The sequence below is a fragment of the Furipterus horrens genome, unplaced genomic scaffold (genome assembly GCF_987537825.1).
Source record: "Furipterus horrens unplaced genomic scaffold, mFurHor1.1.pri manual_scaffold_8, whole genome shotgun sequence".
Lineage (NCBI taxonomy): Eukaryota > Metazoa > Chordata > Mammalia > Chiroptera > Furipteridae > Furipterus > Furipterus horrens.
The window spans coordinates 91,746,964-91,763,150 of record NW_028327178.1 but is presented as its reverse complement, the minus strand read 5'-3'; the positions used below and the strand labels follow the sequence as shown (position 1 = coordinate 91,763,150).

The 16,187-nt window shown below is 47.2% G+C and overlaps 1 protein-coding gene across 7 annotated transcripts in view; it reads right to left on the bottom strand.

Annotated features, from left to right (window-relative positions):
• Positions 1–6,859: 6,859 nt before the first annotated feature.
• Positions 6,860–16,187, bottom strand: part of RALY (RALY heterogeneous nuclear ribonucleoprotein) — an 88,085-nt gene continuing 78,757 nt past the window's right edge. For 2 of the 7 annotated variants that reach the window (XM_090286256.1, XM_090286255.1), the window contains 8 exons: positions 14,801–15,065; positions 13,315–13,387; positions 13,079–13,126; positions 10,949–11,151; positions 10,114–10,227; positions 9,670–9,905; positions 8,391–8,439; positions 6,860–7,213 (listed from right to left, as the gene is read on the bottom strand). In XM_090286256.1, coding sequence (XP_090142382.1) covers positions 8,395–8,439; positions 9,670–9,905; positions 10,114–10,227; positions 10,949–11,151; positions 13,079–13,126; positions 13,315–13,387; positions 14,801–15,056 — 975 coding nt within the window. In that variant the 5' untranslated portion in view covers positions 15,057–15,065 and the 3' untranslated portion in view covers positions 6,860–7,213; positions 8,391–8,394. The remainder of the gene's footprint in view (positions 7,214–8,390; positions 8,440–9,669; positions 9,906–10,113; positions 10,228–10,948; positions 11,152–13,078; positions 13,127–13,314; positions 13,388–14,800; positions 15,066–16,187) is intronic. The other 5 variants (XM_090286257.1, XM_090286261.1, XM_090286258.1 and 2 more) reach the window with 4 other exon arrangements.

Below are 16,187 nucleotides of genomic sequence, written 5' to 3'. Positions count from 1 at the left end.
ATATGTAACTTTTGTAGCTCCTGCCCCCAAATACTTTATTTAAAAATTTTTTATTCATTGGTTTTAGAGGAAGGGAAAGAGAAAAAAAAAAGATACTGATTTGTTCCATTTATTTATGCATTTATTGGTTGCTTCTTGAATATGCCCTACCCTGGGATTGAACATGCAACCTTGCTATATATTGGAACAACACTAACCAACTGAGCTACTTGGCCAGGGCAACACCCAAACATATTGTAGGGTAAGTGTTATGCAGGAAAAATGCTGGGCTGGACAGCCCAGGGAAAGTGCTACCGTAGTATGTAAGGCCCCATCCAGATCTTTTGCCCTGGCAGTACAAAGGTTTCATATTTTAGATTTTGTTATGTTTCTTTTTAAGATTTACTTACTTTTAGAGACAGGAAAGGAGAAAGCGAGGGAGAGAAACATCAATGTGTGGTTGTCCCTCACATGCCCCCCAACTGGGGACCTGGGCTGCAACCCAGGCATGTGCCCTGATTGGGAATCAACTAGCAACCTTTAGGTCGGTGCCCAGTCCACTGAGCCACACCAGCCAGGGCTATAGTGTATTTTTAGAATTGGGCCTTAGTGATCCTTTTTTCAAATGAGAATACGAACAGTCTGGGGTGAGTCCCCCCTCTGCATTGATTATATCCTGTATTCTCATCTATATGGTCTCATAGTAATCTTGATAAGCCCTCTCATCCTTGCCAATAGAGAAATCAAACTCCTAAGGATGACAACAGAAGCATAGTGCTTGGAACTTTTCTCACATGGATGGTGGTGCTCTTGAGAGAAGAAAAGACCAAACACCTACTGGGTCCCTTGTGGCTAACCTCCCTGGTAACAGATTTTCCTGAACCCTTTAAATCATTGCCCTTTGATTTAAATTTGGCTTTTTGTCTTAACACATTTGAAGCCATTGGAGGACCAGCGGTTCTAAGGGATAAGTATTAATGAATATTCTTCATATTAAACATAACCATTTTAATGGGCATCTTTTAAAATTATATTTATCAGCTGCAATTTTTATGAGCTTTTAAATAAGCCAGAAACCAAATTAAAGCCAAATTACATGGGAAGTGGACCAAACCTAATTATTTTAAACTGGGCAAGCTTCAGTATCAGCTATTTTGGCCTCAGAATTATGACTGCTTCATTTTTCAGTTCCAGATACACCAGTGCACTATGATAGATGACTTAGTGTGGCCCAGAAGCTGGGCTATTCTTAGATCATTTACATAAGTGGTTAGTCCTATCAAAGACCCTACTTTGCACTAGGACCTGTTCTAGGTGTCAGCACAGTAACCGTCTGAGGTAGGTATACTATTATCCCCATTTTACAGATGAGGAAATGAAGACTCAGGATAAGCAACTTCCTCAAGGGGGTCACGCACATAGTTATGTGGGGAACCAGGATGCAGTCCCTGGCATTTGGGCTCCAGAGCCTGTGCTCAGCCTCTGCAATGCTGTCTCTCAGCGAGAGGTCATATATTCAAAAGTGTTATTGAATGCCTGCAGCAAAAGGCCCTCTAGGAGCTTAAAAGTAGTGAACATGACAAATGAGCAAATCGTAAATATAATCTGGTAAAAGGTGTGATAGAAATAACACATAGGGGCTAGGAAGGTGTCTGCAGAGGCAACTTCTGAACTCAGGATTAGCAAATGGAAGAGGACAAAGCATTCCTGGTGGAGGCTCAGAAGCCAGACTGGGGGAGGGGAGGTGTTGCAATAAAAGGAAGGGGTTAGATCCTGGAAAGCTTATGTGTCATGCTAAGGGGTCTGTAATTAACCACTGGGCAGTGAATAACTAACTGATAGTGGTAAAGAGGAAAGGTTGATGGGAGGTTTAAGTGGAAGGGGGAATAGGAGGTTATTGCAGAGGTCGAAGTAAGAGGTAAAAGGGCCTAAGACAGTGGGACGAAAATATGGGTGAGAGCCAAGACATGTCATGGGAAAATTATCATGACTTACAATTAGGGAGGACTGAAAGATGCTGACATGGGCAACAGGGGGGGCCATCCCCCTGTGACAGACATCCAAGTGCAGCTATCAGATGGGGCATTTTATATATACTCTGGTACTCCTGGGGGAGGACTAAAGTAGAAATTGTGGAGGGATCAGTCTGGAGTCTGAAGCCAGGGATTTGGTCAGTCAGTATTAAAGAAGGTAGAGACGTGTTGGCTTAAGAGGAAGAGCCTGCAAAAGAAACTGCAGAGGAGGAGAGTCAGGAAAACTGTTGTGGTGAGAATCGGAAGAGGAATTTCGAAGTTGTTTATGACAGGGCATGCACAGAGGGACTTCCAAGTTTGCATACCACCCAAGTCTCAATTTCCCTATCTGTATCATGGGATGAGTATCTCCAACTCTGTGGGATTATTGTGAGGTTTAAATAAAATAATTCAGTCTGTGTTGAAGTATTTAAGAGCACTCAGGAAATGCAAACATATCCCTCTTTCTATAGAGCCTAATGCTGCAGGGGTAGAGAATAATTAACAGAGGCAGAGGCTGGAATTGGATTGTTTGCATTTGTTCCATAATTATTTAGTTGACCAAATCACACATTCCCTTTGAAAACCCCTATGGGCAAGGATGAATGAGACCGCCTCTGGCCTCCCGGCAGTTCGCTGTGTACTCAGAGCCGGACACTGGGGTGTGTAGGGTATAGAGGAGATGCTGAAGGTGGGGTTTGAAGGGTAAGAGGGGGCTTATTGTTAGAAGGGAGTGGAGGGTGGGGAAAAGATGGGGCCCAGGTCAGAAAGGGAGAATGGGTAATCCTGTCAGCTTCTGTACTGCGTACCCAGAAAAGCCAAACCCGTGCACTTGCCCACACAACACCCTCATCACCAGGCCTTCCACAGGAAGTGCAGAGGCAGAGGTGCAGGGAGGGGTACATGTGGGCTAGGAGCCCACTCACCAGTCAGAGGAGAGCGGTGTTCATTCATTCATACTGGCAGGAGGGCCAGCTGGGCTTGCTCCATGGGCCTAGTGACCGGACCAATATTCTTGACTGCAATAATTCATTGACATCAAGTATCAACACAAGGTTTTCTTGCGGATTATCTTCCTTTGCCTCATTTGTATAATATTTTATTGACTTTCTTTTTGTTAGCTGCCTGAAATACATTTGGGAACAAGGCAAAGTATAAATATAAGTAGGGAAAAAAAGAGGAAATTATGGTCTTTTTAAGAGAAAAATTATCTGAACTTGGATTAGGTAATAAGTACTCTCATTTATTATATATTGTTATACAAGAATGTGTCCTTTTGTTTTTCAAGTGAAGATGAGGCTCAAAGAGGTTAAGTGACTTGCCTGAGGTCACATAACAAATAGTCTGGATAGGAACTCAGTTCAACACCGTCTATACTAAAGTAGAACAAGCTACATAACCTCTTTGAGTCCATGTTCTATTGATATACAAGTCACTCCAAAACTTAGTGGCTTACAACAATCATTTGATTATTATGCCTCATGGTGCTAGGCTTTGACTGGGGTCTGTGAACATGTGTACACATGGCCTCTCCATGGACCTAGGCTTCTTCATAGCATGGTGGCTGGGTCCTAAGATACAAGTGCATACTGCTGGGAGATTATTCTATTGATTAGTCACAGAGTCCAGGTGAAAGGAAGAGGATATATAGACACTACTTGCCAATGGGGCCATGTTTAGAACTTGCACATTTATAAAATTTGTAAAATGAAGACATGTCTATAAAATGAAACCATACAATGAAGACCTGTCATACTATCAGTCCAAGCCTATTTTCCAGCAATAGGATTCATTATTTCCCTTTTGGGGATTCTCCCTTCTCCCCCTTCACCTCACAGGCCCTGGACTTCAATTTGTGAAACTAAACTTACTCCTTCCTAAGGAGGTCTGAGTTCAGTTTCTGTAACTTGTAACTAAAAGTTCACACTACATCCACATAAAGGATGGTTATGGAGATTAAATAAGTGTAAAACATGCCTTTTACACAGCAGATATATAGGAAGTCGTTTACCATTACTGTGGAAAAATTTTACTATGAAGAATGTGGCCATAGGTGGAAGGATTTTGATTTACCCAAAGTTAATCAATAGCCCAACTAGGATTAAAACCCAGGACACCAGAAGCTTTGGCCTTGCTCAACCTTCTTATTTCTGTGGTCTCTTCAACTGGCCCACTGCATTATATCTTTATGGGACAGAATATGACCTGGTCAAGATTGGCTAATACCTGACACATAACCACATTTCAACTCCTTGCCAATAAAAAAAAAGACAAAACTATCATGTTACTATTTCCTAATAGTCTTAAGAACTGCTCTACATTTTCAAAAAGCACTCCAGCAGTTACAAATCAATGTTTTGAAACAGCAAGTGAAATTAGGTCTGAGATAAGACTAAAAAATTATGGCCATATTTTGAAGCTCTTCAAATTAAGAGGAATTTGGGCTTAGCCATGTGACTTGTTTTGACCAACGGAACCTTACAAACATGACACAAGCAAAAGCTTGAAGAGCATTTGTGTATTGGGGCTTATTCTGCCTTGCCTGTTAGATGCTGGGAACATGTGGCCTAGGTGACCAGTCAACCACTTGATGAGTGAGGTTATCTGGGAGCAACCAGGCCCCAGATAATCTGCCAGCTCACTTCACCCCCATGAGAGCCCAGGTAAGTAGAACTGCCCAGGTGAGCACAACCCAAATTGCCAAGCCATAGACTCAAGCTAATAAATGTTTATGAAAGCAACTAAATTTCAGGGTAGTTGTTATACAACAGTTAATAGCTGATATAAGGCCCATACTCTCCCTGATATAGACCTACGCCTCATGTAGATGAGGAAACCGAGACCTGGCAAGGAAGACTTGCCTAGGATCACAATCCAGTAAACCCACTGGCTGTGATATTCCTTCAAGATGGGTGCTAGAATCACAAATGAGACTTCAGATCTTGGAAACATCTAGTGATATTACTCCTGTGGGCACAATCTGGTATCACATTTCTTCACCATCTCTTTTTAGTTTTCAGGTTAGAAAAATGGGTTAAGCAATGAAATGGGAGATGATTTTCTTGGCCTCAGACAAGGGGAGGGCAGGCATATGTATGCAGGGTTTTATGGTTATGAACCTCCCACTCAAGGGTACCACTGTAACTATTCCCTGGGGTGCCGGCATGGGGATAGCATTCTGCCCACGATATCTTCTGGTACCAAGGCAATTAGGGCCTCTGGGTAGAGCAGATGTTTCCTGCCTTGAAAGGTCTTCCCTGCTCTTCTCAGAGCTCTCTATGCCTGACATACTACAAAGCCTATAGCCCTTCCTGTCCTACCTGTCCCCCAAGCTCAGAAGTGCCTCAGTCTGGTACTACTAAGTAGAGCCTCGTGGTCTGGGAATGTTATTACAGTGCAGTGGACAGATAGCACTAGGCTCTGGGAACACAGGACTACGACGTCAGCCCTCAGTGTGAGGATCCAAAACTCCTTTAAGACTCTGACCAAGCTCCAGTACAGAGTAGTGGTTCCCCAACTTGTACAGGTGGAAACACGAGAACATCTGCCAGGTATGCAAGCAGGTCTGTTAAGAATTGAGCTTTGGCCTTCTGGGTAGCAAGGAAAGATTATGGATTCAAGGATGGTAGAAGCATATTCCACTGAGGACTTTGCAGGGGGGAAAGGACATTCCTTGTGGACCTAGGACCTTCCTCAGGACACCCTCTTCATCTCTCCAGACTTAAGTCTTTTGTTTTGACCAACCTGGGCCAGGGCTCGGCCCATTTCCAAGGGGCTATTTTTCACCCCTGGTCTGGACCTCTGATATTTCTCAGAGATGAGGATACTGGAACAGCAGGATATGATGAGTGGATACTTCCCAGGTAGAAAAAGTAGGAACAGGAGTATGTGCCTGTCTACTCATAGCCCTATACCAATGAGGCCAGCCTAAGCGGCCACACATGTATCACCCAGTTCACTGGGTCAGGGAAGGTACCTGAAATCTAAGACAGGCTCAAAATATAACTGCTATGGCAGTAAGTTCTCTCTTGGGAACCTGGAATGTGGGGGAACTGGGCAATTGTGGGAAATAAAGGGAAAGAAAGGGAGTGAGGGGTGAAGTTAGGACGGAACTGGGGTTGGAAGGAAGTTGGCCAGTTAGAGAAGAGAGAGAAACGTAGACAGGCCACATGTATCCTGATGCCGAACTCCTGTGTGAGGTAAGTGGAGTGGGGCTCTATTTCTTGCTGCCTACGAGAGTGAAAGATTTGTTTTGTGTGGCTGCAGTGTAAGGTCTGTGTGTGGTGACAAAAGAACAGGAGTGACCAGGGCAAGCAGGATTATGTACCCCAAATTCAGGAACTGGTGTTTTGTCCTGATGGTGAGAAGTCAGTCAGGAAAGGATTTTACACAGGGAAGGGACATGATTCAGAAATAACACAATGGTGGCCAGTGAGAAACGGGGCAGGGAGAAGCTGGAGACTGAGAGGCTGGTGAGAGGACAAGTCCAAGTGAAAAAACATGGTATCTTAAATGAGCACAGAGAAGGGGAAGAAACAGCGGGTTCTAGGACCATTTCAGAGCTGGGAAAGACCAGACTTAGGGAAAAGCTGAGGCCTGGACCAATCCCTTGGCACCTGAGCCACCAAGGTGCTCTCACGGGCACTGGCACATCTAACCCTCCCTAACAACCCTACCAGCCACTTTAATCCCCATTTTAGGAAATTAAGGCCCAGATGATCAGTATGAGGCACCCTAGACAATAGTCCGTGACAGGTAAGCAGTGAAGGAGGAAACAGAAGGGGGTACAGCAGATCTGTTTTCTGGTTGGGCAGGAGGGCCAGGGTACCTTCATGAGAACACACAAACCATTCCCATCTCAGAGCAAGTTGGGATCCAATCTCTTTATTGTCAGGGTCCCCTCCTATGCCCCCCACCCCTCACCAAACCTATAGAAAAACCCCAAGCCTGGGAGTGTCCTGGGGAGGGGAGGCAGAGTGTGGGAAAACCCTGTGCTCTGCCCCCTGGCCTGGGCAGTGCCAACAGGAAGGGTACGTGGGGAGGGGAGGCCGGTAACTCCACCTGCAGAGGATGTGGCACTGGCTGAAATGCATGGGGGATGAGGTGCCTGTTGCCAACTCTCCTCTGGGACCCGCTGGGGTGGCATCCAGGGGTGGGTGCCCAGCTTGAGGCCTGGTACAGTGCACGCCCTTCTTCTGCCAGTGGCCATCATTTCTGTCAGGCTGAGAAAGAGACAAATGAGACTAAGGCTGAGCAGAAAAGCCCTCTGTGCTCTTGATAACAGGGACTGGGAAGAAGCAAAGGCAGAATGTTTGCTACTTGCAGACACAGATATGCCTGTGCTCTGGCCTGATAATTTTCTGGCCGTGCAACTTTGGGCAAGTCTCTATCCCTCCTTCAAACTCCATTTCCTCACCTGAGGCCCTATACTTCACCTGCAAACTGGCTTAACAAGGTAAAACTTATGTCTCCCTGGTAAAACAAACCAAGAAGCTCCAAGGGGAAAAGCTGCATACATGGATTTCCTAAACTTAACTATCTGAAGCCCTTCTGAATGTATCATGTAGAAAGACACCTCTGTTTGAGGCCTTCTTCTGCCACAAGCCTAACTCTGAACACAGCCCCCAAAGGAATGGGGCAGAGCTGGCAGATCTAGATGGTAAATACTGGCTGGAGAGAGGGCTTTGAGGCCACATACCACTAGGTTCAAATCTAGGGTCCACCAATTACCACCTTGGGATCTTGTGAGATATGTGTGACCTCTTGCCCCTCCTTCAGTGCCTTAGTTTCCACATATGGTAATATCAGCATAATCATAACCTATGGGGCAGCTCCTGGCACACAGGGCATTTCCACCTGACAGATCAAGTCATAGTCCCCAAGTCTGGCACAACCTCACCCTCTGATGATGAGCAGCTCCCTCTCCTTACTATGCAGAGGGAATGTAGCCACAGGAGATTCCTGGACATTTCTCACACACCAAGGACGACCACAGCTCTTTGCCTCTGCTAAGGGTGTACCCCCAGATATTTCTCCCTCATTCCTTCACAGGCCCAGTTACCTATCACCTCTTCCACCACACCCCTCTTTGAGTCCCTGGCTCTCCAGCCCGTGTTCTTGCTCACACTTGCTGATAATGGTTTGTGTCTTCCTCCGGAAGAGAGGAATCTCATAGCTCTTCAAGGGTGCAGACAGGCACAATGGCTTAGTGGGCCTGGCTGGCCTATCCATGGCTCCTGCTCCCACAGCCTGCCAAGCCCGTCACCACAAAGAGGGGTGGTAAGATGGCTGGGGATAGAGGGGTCATCATTGCTGGACACAGCAGTACCCTGTCCTACTCTACTTCATGGCATGCCCTCCACACTTCACCTTACCCCTTGCCCACTGGGACTGCCGTACCTGCTCACTGCAAGGCCCCATCCTCCGCGTCTGTGTCCTGGCTGTGTTCCTGATAGGTAGAAGGCAAGAAGAGACCACATGTCACTCACTGCAAGCTCTGAGTCCTGTGCTGAGGCCCAGAGCATATCTGGAGGCCACACTAAAAAAGGGGGAGGGACAACCAAGGGAAATGACTATGGAACCAGTCTAAACAAGTCTGGTTTGGGATACCAACAGGGTGGACTGAGGGCCCCTCAGGAGAGATGGGACCAGTCAAGTAAATTCAATCCGTGGTAGGGAGCACGCTTCTGTACAGAAAGAACTTCTCAGATTGGAACAGGCTAAAAGCTAGTAGACTAGTGAGCTCCCCATCTTTGGGACATCTAAGCCTTTGTTACAGCCTTTATGAAGACTACTATGCCCAAAAGAGTAAGCTGAAGTATCAGGCTAGGTTTAAAGAAGGAGAAAGTGTTGTAGCCATGAGCCATCTGTCTTCACACCAGAACCTAGCAGCAATGAAAAGCAGAAAGTTCCAGACTTAGTGAAGTCTGGGCTCCAATCCAGGCTTGATTCTTACTAGCTATAAGGCCCTGAACAAGCTACTAGACTCCACGGAGTCTCAGTTTCTTCATGGGGTAAAATGTGAGAAGAGTAATACTTTGCACAATGCAGGGCTGTTTTTGAGGTTGAATGAAGTTAGAAAGTGTGAACTACAGAGCCTGGTGCTCAATGAGTGCCTCTTAGGTAAACAAGCAATAAGCATACAACAGATACCTTACAGGCTCAGGATCTGGTCTACCATCCCACTTAATATAAGCTCCTTGCTAAATGGCTTTCCACCCTCACTGTGAAGAATTCCAGTTAACAGATGTGGGGGGCGGTGGGGGAGTTTCCCTTGCTCCCTTATGAGACAGCATACTTTAGGCTCAGGCAAAAATGGCTTTTAGAAAATCCTCAGGTAGCGTAAATGCCTACTTCCCTGTGGTTTCCCCAGGAAATCCCAGTACTGCTTCCTGCTCTGCAGACTGCATATGCTTCCTGAGCCCCTGACTCTTCCCCTCCCCAACCCATGTGGAAAACTGAGTCTAGAATGGGCCCTGGAATCAAGAAAGGCCTGCCCTAGCCCTCAGTGGGACTTCTGACTGGCCGCTGAAATAGGCAACTACTCCCTGCTCATTTCTCACCTTCCTCACCAGACTAGAACCTCTGAGAAAATGGAACCAGCTCAGAGGTTCCCTTCTTCCCCTGCTACAACCAGGACTGCAAAGCCTGGTCCCAGCCCCTCCAATGGTGCTCTCACCAGCTCTTCCTCGCTGTGTGTCAGCAGCCCTTCCTCATCGCCGTCATCCCGAGCCTGTGCTTCTCCCTGGGGTGTGCCTGCCTCAGAAGCTGTGTCCTCTTGGGGGGGTGGGGGTGGCCGGCTGCTGCCACCACCACTGCCACTGCCGCTGCCGCCGCCGCTTCCATTGCCACTGCTGCTGCCGCCACCGCCGCCACTGCCACTGCCACTGCCACTGTCACCCTTCTTCTTGCCATCTTGAGGGAGAAGGGATAGTGAAGAGGGGAATTACAATCAGCCCGGGGCAACACCTCAGCAGAAGCAAGGCCACAACACAGTGGGTCCAGGTGGAATTAAAGAGGCCACAGTTCTTCTTCCCCATGCGGTGTGCCTCCCCCCCGACCCCCCCACTCTGCCCTGGTCCCCTGGTCACTTGAACCAGGGCCAGAGCCCTTGGAAGCTGACCTGGGTTGGCCTTCTGCTCCTCAGCAATCTGTTCCAAGCGGCCCAGCAGGGCGTCGATGTTGGACTTAATCTGTGTCAGCTCGGTCTTGATGGTCTGCAGCTCACTGCTCTTTACTGGGAGTGGAGGGAATACAGGGCTGTCACCTGGGGCTGGGAGTTTGATACTAACACAAGACCCTAGCCCCATTCTGTCAACTAGGAAGATAGGCCAGTGGCAGGAATGGTCCTTGTCCACAGGTGTTTTTTGGGCCAGGGAACAGGCCATTGATGCCTGGGGCTTCCCTTGAAACTTTCTGAAGGCCATTTCTACAGTGACCAGATCACTCTTCTGAACCTGGGATCTTCCCTCCCCACACTCGACCTCTCAATTCTAAGAGGGACTGGGGCTGCATAAGAATGTATGTGAGGGGTGTGCACCTGAATAAGCATGTGCCTGCTGTTAATACAGAGTGGTGGTATCTGCCTTTAAGGTGTATAAGTGTGGGTGTTTTACAATCAGATTTCCTGGGTGCCTGAAAACAGCGTGTGCACACCAGAGTGAAGGTAGAGTAGTGTGCCTGTGTAGACTTGTGCTGGCCTTACTAGAGGAAAGATGACAGCATCTCCTCACTGTGCTCCATGTCACAGCACTAAACTCCGTGCCTAACTCAAGTCCCTCCCCGTCAAATGTCAGCCTCTTCCTCTTAGAAATACAAGAAAATACTCACTTGGCTGTGTTAAGAGCTGCAGACTGTGGGAGATTTGTTCCTTTATTTTCCAACATAAGAAAAACGTAATTCTATTATTTTGCTAATGACAAAAAAAAAATTATTTAGGAAGAAATTAAGTTACTCACACTTGATCTTGGCTGAGCTGGTAGTGATGGCTGTGGAGCGGGCAAAGAGCTTGACAGGAATGGTGGTTTTGACACGCCGGACCAAAGGGACTGTGACCCGGGGTCGCTTCACAGGAACAGCCCTGGGCACAGGCACTGGTGACAGGCGGCCCCGGTAGTCGAAGAGCCTGTGGAGGCAAATAGGCCAGAGGCTGCAGCATGGCCTGTGGCCACCAGAGGTCACTGTGACTTTAGACTGACAATGTATATGGCTGGTGAAGGGCTGGCCTGCATTACACACCTCTGTTTGCTCCTAACAAGCTCTGGGGGGTAAAGAGAAAGGGCTTTCAGGACTCTTAAGAGCTCCTGGAATTCTGACTACAACCACCTTTCCTACCAGCCAGGTGAGGTGGCAGGTGGTAATGCTTAGAGCCTGATTCAACAGAGGAGTAAACTGAGACCAGCTCCAAGAAATGAGCCTTCCCTAAATTACCCTGACACCCAGTCCTGCCCTATTCTTGACCTTGCTTCTGTTCAATCAATTGCCACCTCAACTCCTGGTCAGAGTTTGCAAATCTTACTAAAGCAGCAAAACCCCCCAAACTGGGAAGTGAGGAGCCAATCCCCAAGCCTGCCTGAGCCTCAGTTTTCCTATCTGCTAAATGAGGATGGCTATCCCAAATTCTGTGCCCACTACCCCAAGGCTGCTGTGAGGGTAGAGCATGAGACACTGTGGTTAAAAACATGTTCAAAGATTTGACTGGTGAACAGCCAGGGTATCAAGACCCTCAACACAGGTGCCTAAGACCTCAGAAGCATAAGACCCTTTCCTCATTCTGGGTTGCCTCAGTCACTCCATGCTTCTTATTCCACTTCAGAGATGAAAGGCAGGAGACCCAGCAGCGTTCCAAGGTTGGGCAACTCAGTCAGACGCCTCTGCTCCCAGATTATGTGCTGCCCTGCCCCCAGCGCCATCACCCAGACCTCTCTAGGAAGGGCTTCTTTTCCTGCGGATCACACAGAAGCTTAGGAGGCCGAGTAAGGGTCTCTCCCACATCTGGTGCTACTGCCTTTTTGCAGGGAACAGCAGCCTCAGGGGTATACTGTGGGATCACTTTCCTGACGACAACCCGGAAACCTATCACCAATGGGCAATTCAATGCCCCATGTTTGGCACTCCTTTGTTCAGGGAGCCTCTACCCTGGGTTGGTGATGGCTGGAGAGGGAGAATCTCACTGCATTTCTTCCCCCAAGGGGAGGGGGCGGCTCTGGCCTTGGTCAGAATCACTGAACCACAGAATCGCAGAGCTGGAAGAGCCCTGAGGGATCATTTGGTGCAAGCCCATTTCACAGAGTGAGGGGGAATTTACCCAAAGTAACACAATCCATTCAGTGGCAGAGCTGAGATTAGCATCCAGGTATTCTGACTCCCAGGCTAGGGCACTTTCAACTACGCCGACTACACTGTCTCCTGAAACCATTCACAAGTGAGAAAACCAAGGCTCAGAGAAGTTCTATTCTTGGACAGCCTGGAGCAGGCCAAAAGGGAGGGAGGGGAGAGAAGCAGCGAGAAGTTTGGGCCAGTCCCCACCATGATTTCCACTCAAGAATGTGGACAGGGCCATGAAGTGGAGGCCACAACCTCAAGGGGTAGGCATGGATGTAGAGGGTGGGCCACAGCCTACAGCGGACTAATTCAGACCCCTGAAGGGCTGCTGCAGCTCAGACTGAGTTCTGACGTTCCTTCCAGCTGGGTAACTCAGAAATGATAAGGAAATGGAATAGCAGAGGCATAAGGGCTCAAACTCCCTGCATTGGGCCCTATACCATTTTGTATTCCAACCTGCTAGGTTTATGTGTCCCTTGGCTGTCCAGTTCCATTGAGCACCACCCCCACCCCCCGATTTAGGAGGAGGAAGGGCAGTCAGAGTGGGAGACAGTGTAGGGTGGTGCAACTCTAGCCTGGGCAATTGCAGAATTTAACTCCAGTCCCAGCTCTGCCACCAGCTTGTGCAGCAGCCTTGGGCAAATGCCTGTCTACTCCTCTGGGCTTAGGTTCCACTTTGATGACTAAATGGATCGCACCAGCAATCTCTCAGCACCCTTCCAGCTTGGCTGTTTCATGCCTGGGCACGCCCCTCCCCTGCTCACCTGTCGTAGAAGTCATCCCGGTAGTAATCATAGTCAAAGCTGTAGCCACTGGGGAAACAAAGGGGAGAGGGCCGGGGCTTAGGGACAGCCACTCGGCCCACTCTCCACTGGCCCTCATGTCCAAATGCCTCCCCAAATTCTAGGCTCAGCACACTGTCACCACCAGTGTTTACTCCCTCTGTGGAAAGAGGGACCAACCCCACCCAGACAGAGACAGACAAGACAGAGCGCCCCACCTGTAAATAGCAGATGCTGCTCTCTTTAACCCCTTGGGTCTGTTGGGCTTGGGCTCACCAGCCATGTTGATGTCTGTGTAATGAGAAAAGGCAGAGTCAGATGCTGGCAGGACAGCAGGGCGCCCATATACATATCACCTTCACGTAAGTGTGAACCAATTTATGTGCACATAAACTTTACTCGCTAATATGGCCAACAGAGGTCCTTACACATTAGACTCATACTCACACATCACATGGACATGCCTTTTTACATAATCATATACAGACACATGCATGCAAGTTCACAAACATATCACTTGCATATACATCACGTGCATCACACATGTGCATTCTCAAGTACACTCATGTAAACACAAAGACAACACATCCTCATATATGTTCACATACGCAGGTAATAAGGTCACACACAGATAACAAATACATTCTCAAGTACACTCAGACTTGGTCCCAACACCATATACAATAATTGCCCATAAGCAAATAAGCTAATGCACATTCATATAAACGTTCTACCAACATATTCATATCTAGAGCAGTGCTTACTTGGCACACGATGGGATCTCAACACATATTTGGAAAATAAATATATGCATATCTGCTTACATACTCAAATATATTCTGGCATACACTACATATATACATATTAAGGTGTATGTTCACATACTCAGTAACATCCACATACCACTTACTCAGGAATACATACACAAATATCCCTTTTCAAATATACACATATACACAGAAGTATGTACACATATACAAAATGGTACACACTCCAAGGCAGACCACCAGCATGGTCACATCACACGTGTATAATACCAAGGCCAAGGCACCTGCTTGCCTCACCGTGTGCTCTGGCACCTCCTCTTGGCTCTTAGAAAGGGTTCTAACCTAAGCCCTCTGTAGCTTAACGTAATAGGCTGTGCTACTCCACTCTGTTCCCTTCCTCTAGGGAATCTACACTTTAACTGGAACCATAAGCCTGCCATTAAGAGTCACTGTGTGTCAGAGTAAGACAGGTACCGTATGATTTCACTCATATGTGGAATCTAATGAACAAACGAATTAACAAGCAAAACAGAGACAGACTCATAGATAAAGAACAGGCTGAGACCTGGCAGGGCAGGGGGAGGGACAGAGTGAAAAAGGGAAAAAAAGAAAAAAAATAACTCATGGACACAGACAACAGTGTGGTTACTGGTGTTTTAGGGAAGTGGAGGAGGTTATAGATGTGATAAATGGTGAAAAGAAGTCACTGAAAGCAGTGACAGGACAGAAGTGTTTTTCCAGAAGCTTCTAAAATTGTCCCTCAAAGTCACTGATTTGCAACTACTTAATTTATAACAAATATAATTTATAACTATTTAAGTTATAATGTATCTAAGGGGTGGGGGTAGTGGGCAGTGGTGGAGGGACATAAAAGGGACTAAGAGGGAGGCTGGAGAGTGAAGGCCAGCACCTGCTCAGGACACTACCAGGAGCTTACCCAGGGTCTGCCCGGCCAGCACCCGCCCATTCTCTCCCAGCACAGCTGCCCGGGCATGGCGCTCATTGGCATACTGAACAAAGGCATAGCCCTTGTGCACGGAACAGCCGGCCACACGGCCATACTTGGAGAAGATGGTCTCCACATCTGACTTCTTCACCACAGCTGTGTTGAGGTTTCCAATGAAGACTCGAGAGTTGATGGACTTGGGGTCATTCTTGTTGGTTACATTGCTTGTCTGGATCTTCAAGGACATGGTGGCCACCTGAAGAGAGAAAGCCACTCTGAGTCTGGGTCCACAGGTTGGGCTCAAGGGCTGCTCATGGCCCACATCTAGCTAAATGGATGTTTTTGTGCCTTCCTACACCCCCCACTCCAATCTACAGTATCCAGCTTCCCATTTTTGCTCTTTTATTTTTTTGAGATTTATTAATTTATTTTTAAACAGAGGGGAAGGGAGGGAGAAAGCGAGTGAAACAATCGGTTGCCTCTCACACTCTCCCAGCCAGGGACTTGGCCTGCAACCCAGGCATGTGCCCTGACCAGGATTGAACCAGTGAGCCTTCGGTTTGCAAGCCGGCGCTCAATCCACTGAGCCATACCAGCCAGGACTCATTTTTGCTCATCTTTTGGGGTGCTGAGCTCATGCCAGGTGCTTTACATATGTTCCCTCAATTGGTACTGACAAGCAGAACCAGGATGTTTTACAAGGGAGAGAACACACATTCAGAGGTCACAATGCTAGTAAATGGCAAGGCTGGGATTTGAACCCTGGTCTCCTTGATCCCAATTCTTTTAAACCCATTCCATCTTTAATGCTGATCTCCAGCGTTACCACCCCACACAAGATCTAGATTTGAAGACCTTCCACAGCTTTTCTTCTGTTCCTTTAAGGCAGAACTATGGTCAAAAAGTCACATGGTAATTGAAAGTAATGTCTGCTCCAAAACAGTACCATATTATGAAAACTGCTCAGTATGATCCAGACATGGACCTAGCTATGGCTGTCTTTATTGGTACCTGCCATTTTGAAAGTAAGTCTCACTCAACACTCAATGTGGGCTTGGTCTTCTGCTTACTGGCATCAGTTGGTGCAACTCCCTTTTGGGGAATGTCTATCCCAAGAACCCATAAGTATTATCCTTATTATCATTCACATTTTACCAGAAACAGACTTTAATAAGTTCATTAATCTGCCAGGAATGGGCATTCAAACCCAGGTCAGTTAGTCTCTAAAGCCCATTTCTTTCAATTTTATCATTATCCTTCCCAAAGCTGAAGCCAATTTACACACTGATACACACACACACTTTTCTTTTATCGATTTTTTTTAGAGAAAAACATTGTTTTGTTGTTCCACTTATTTATGCATTCATTGGTTGATTAT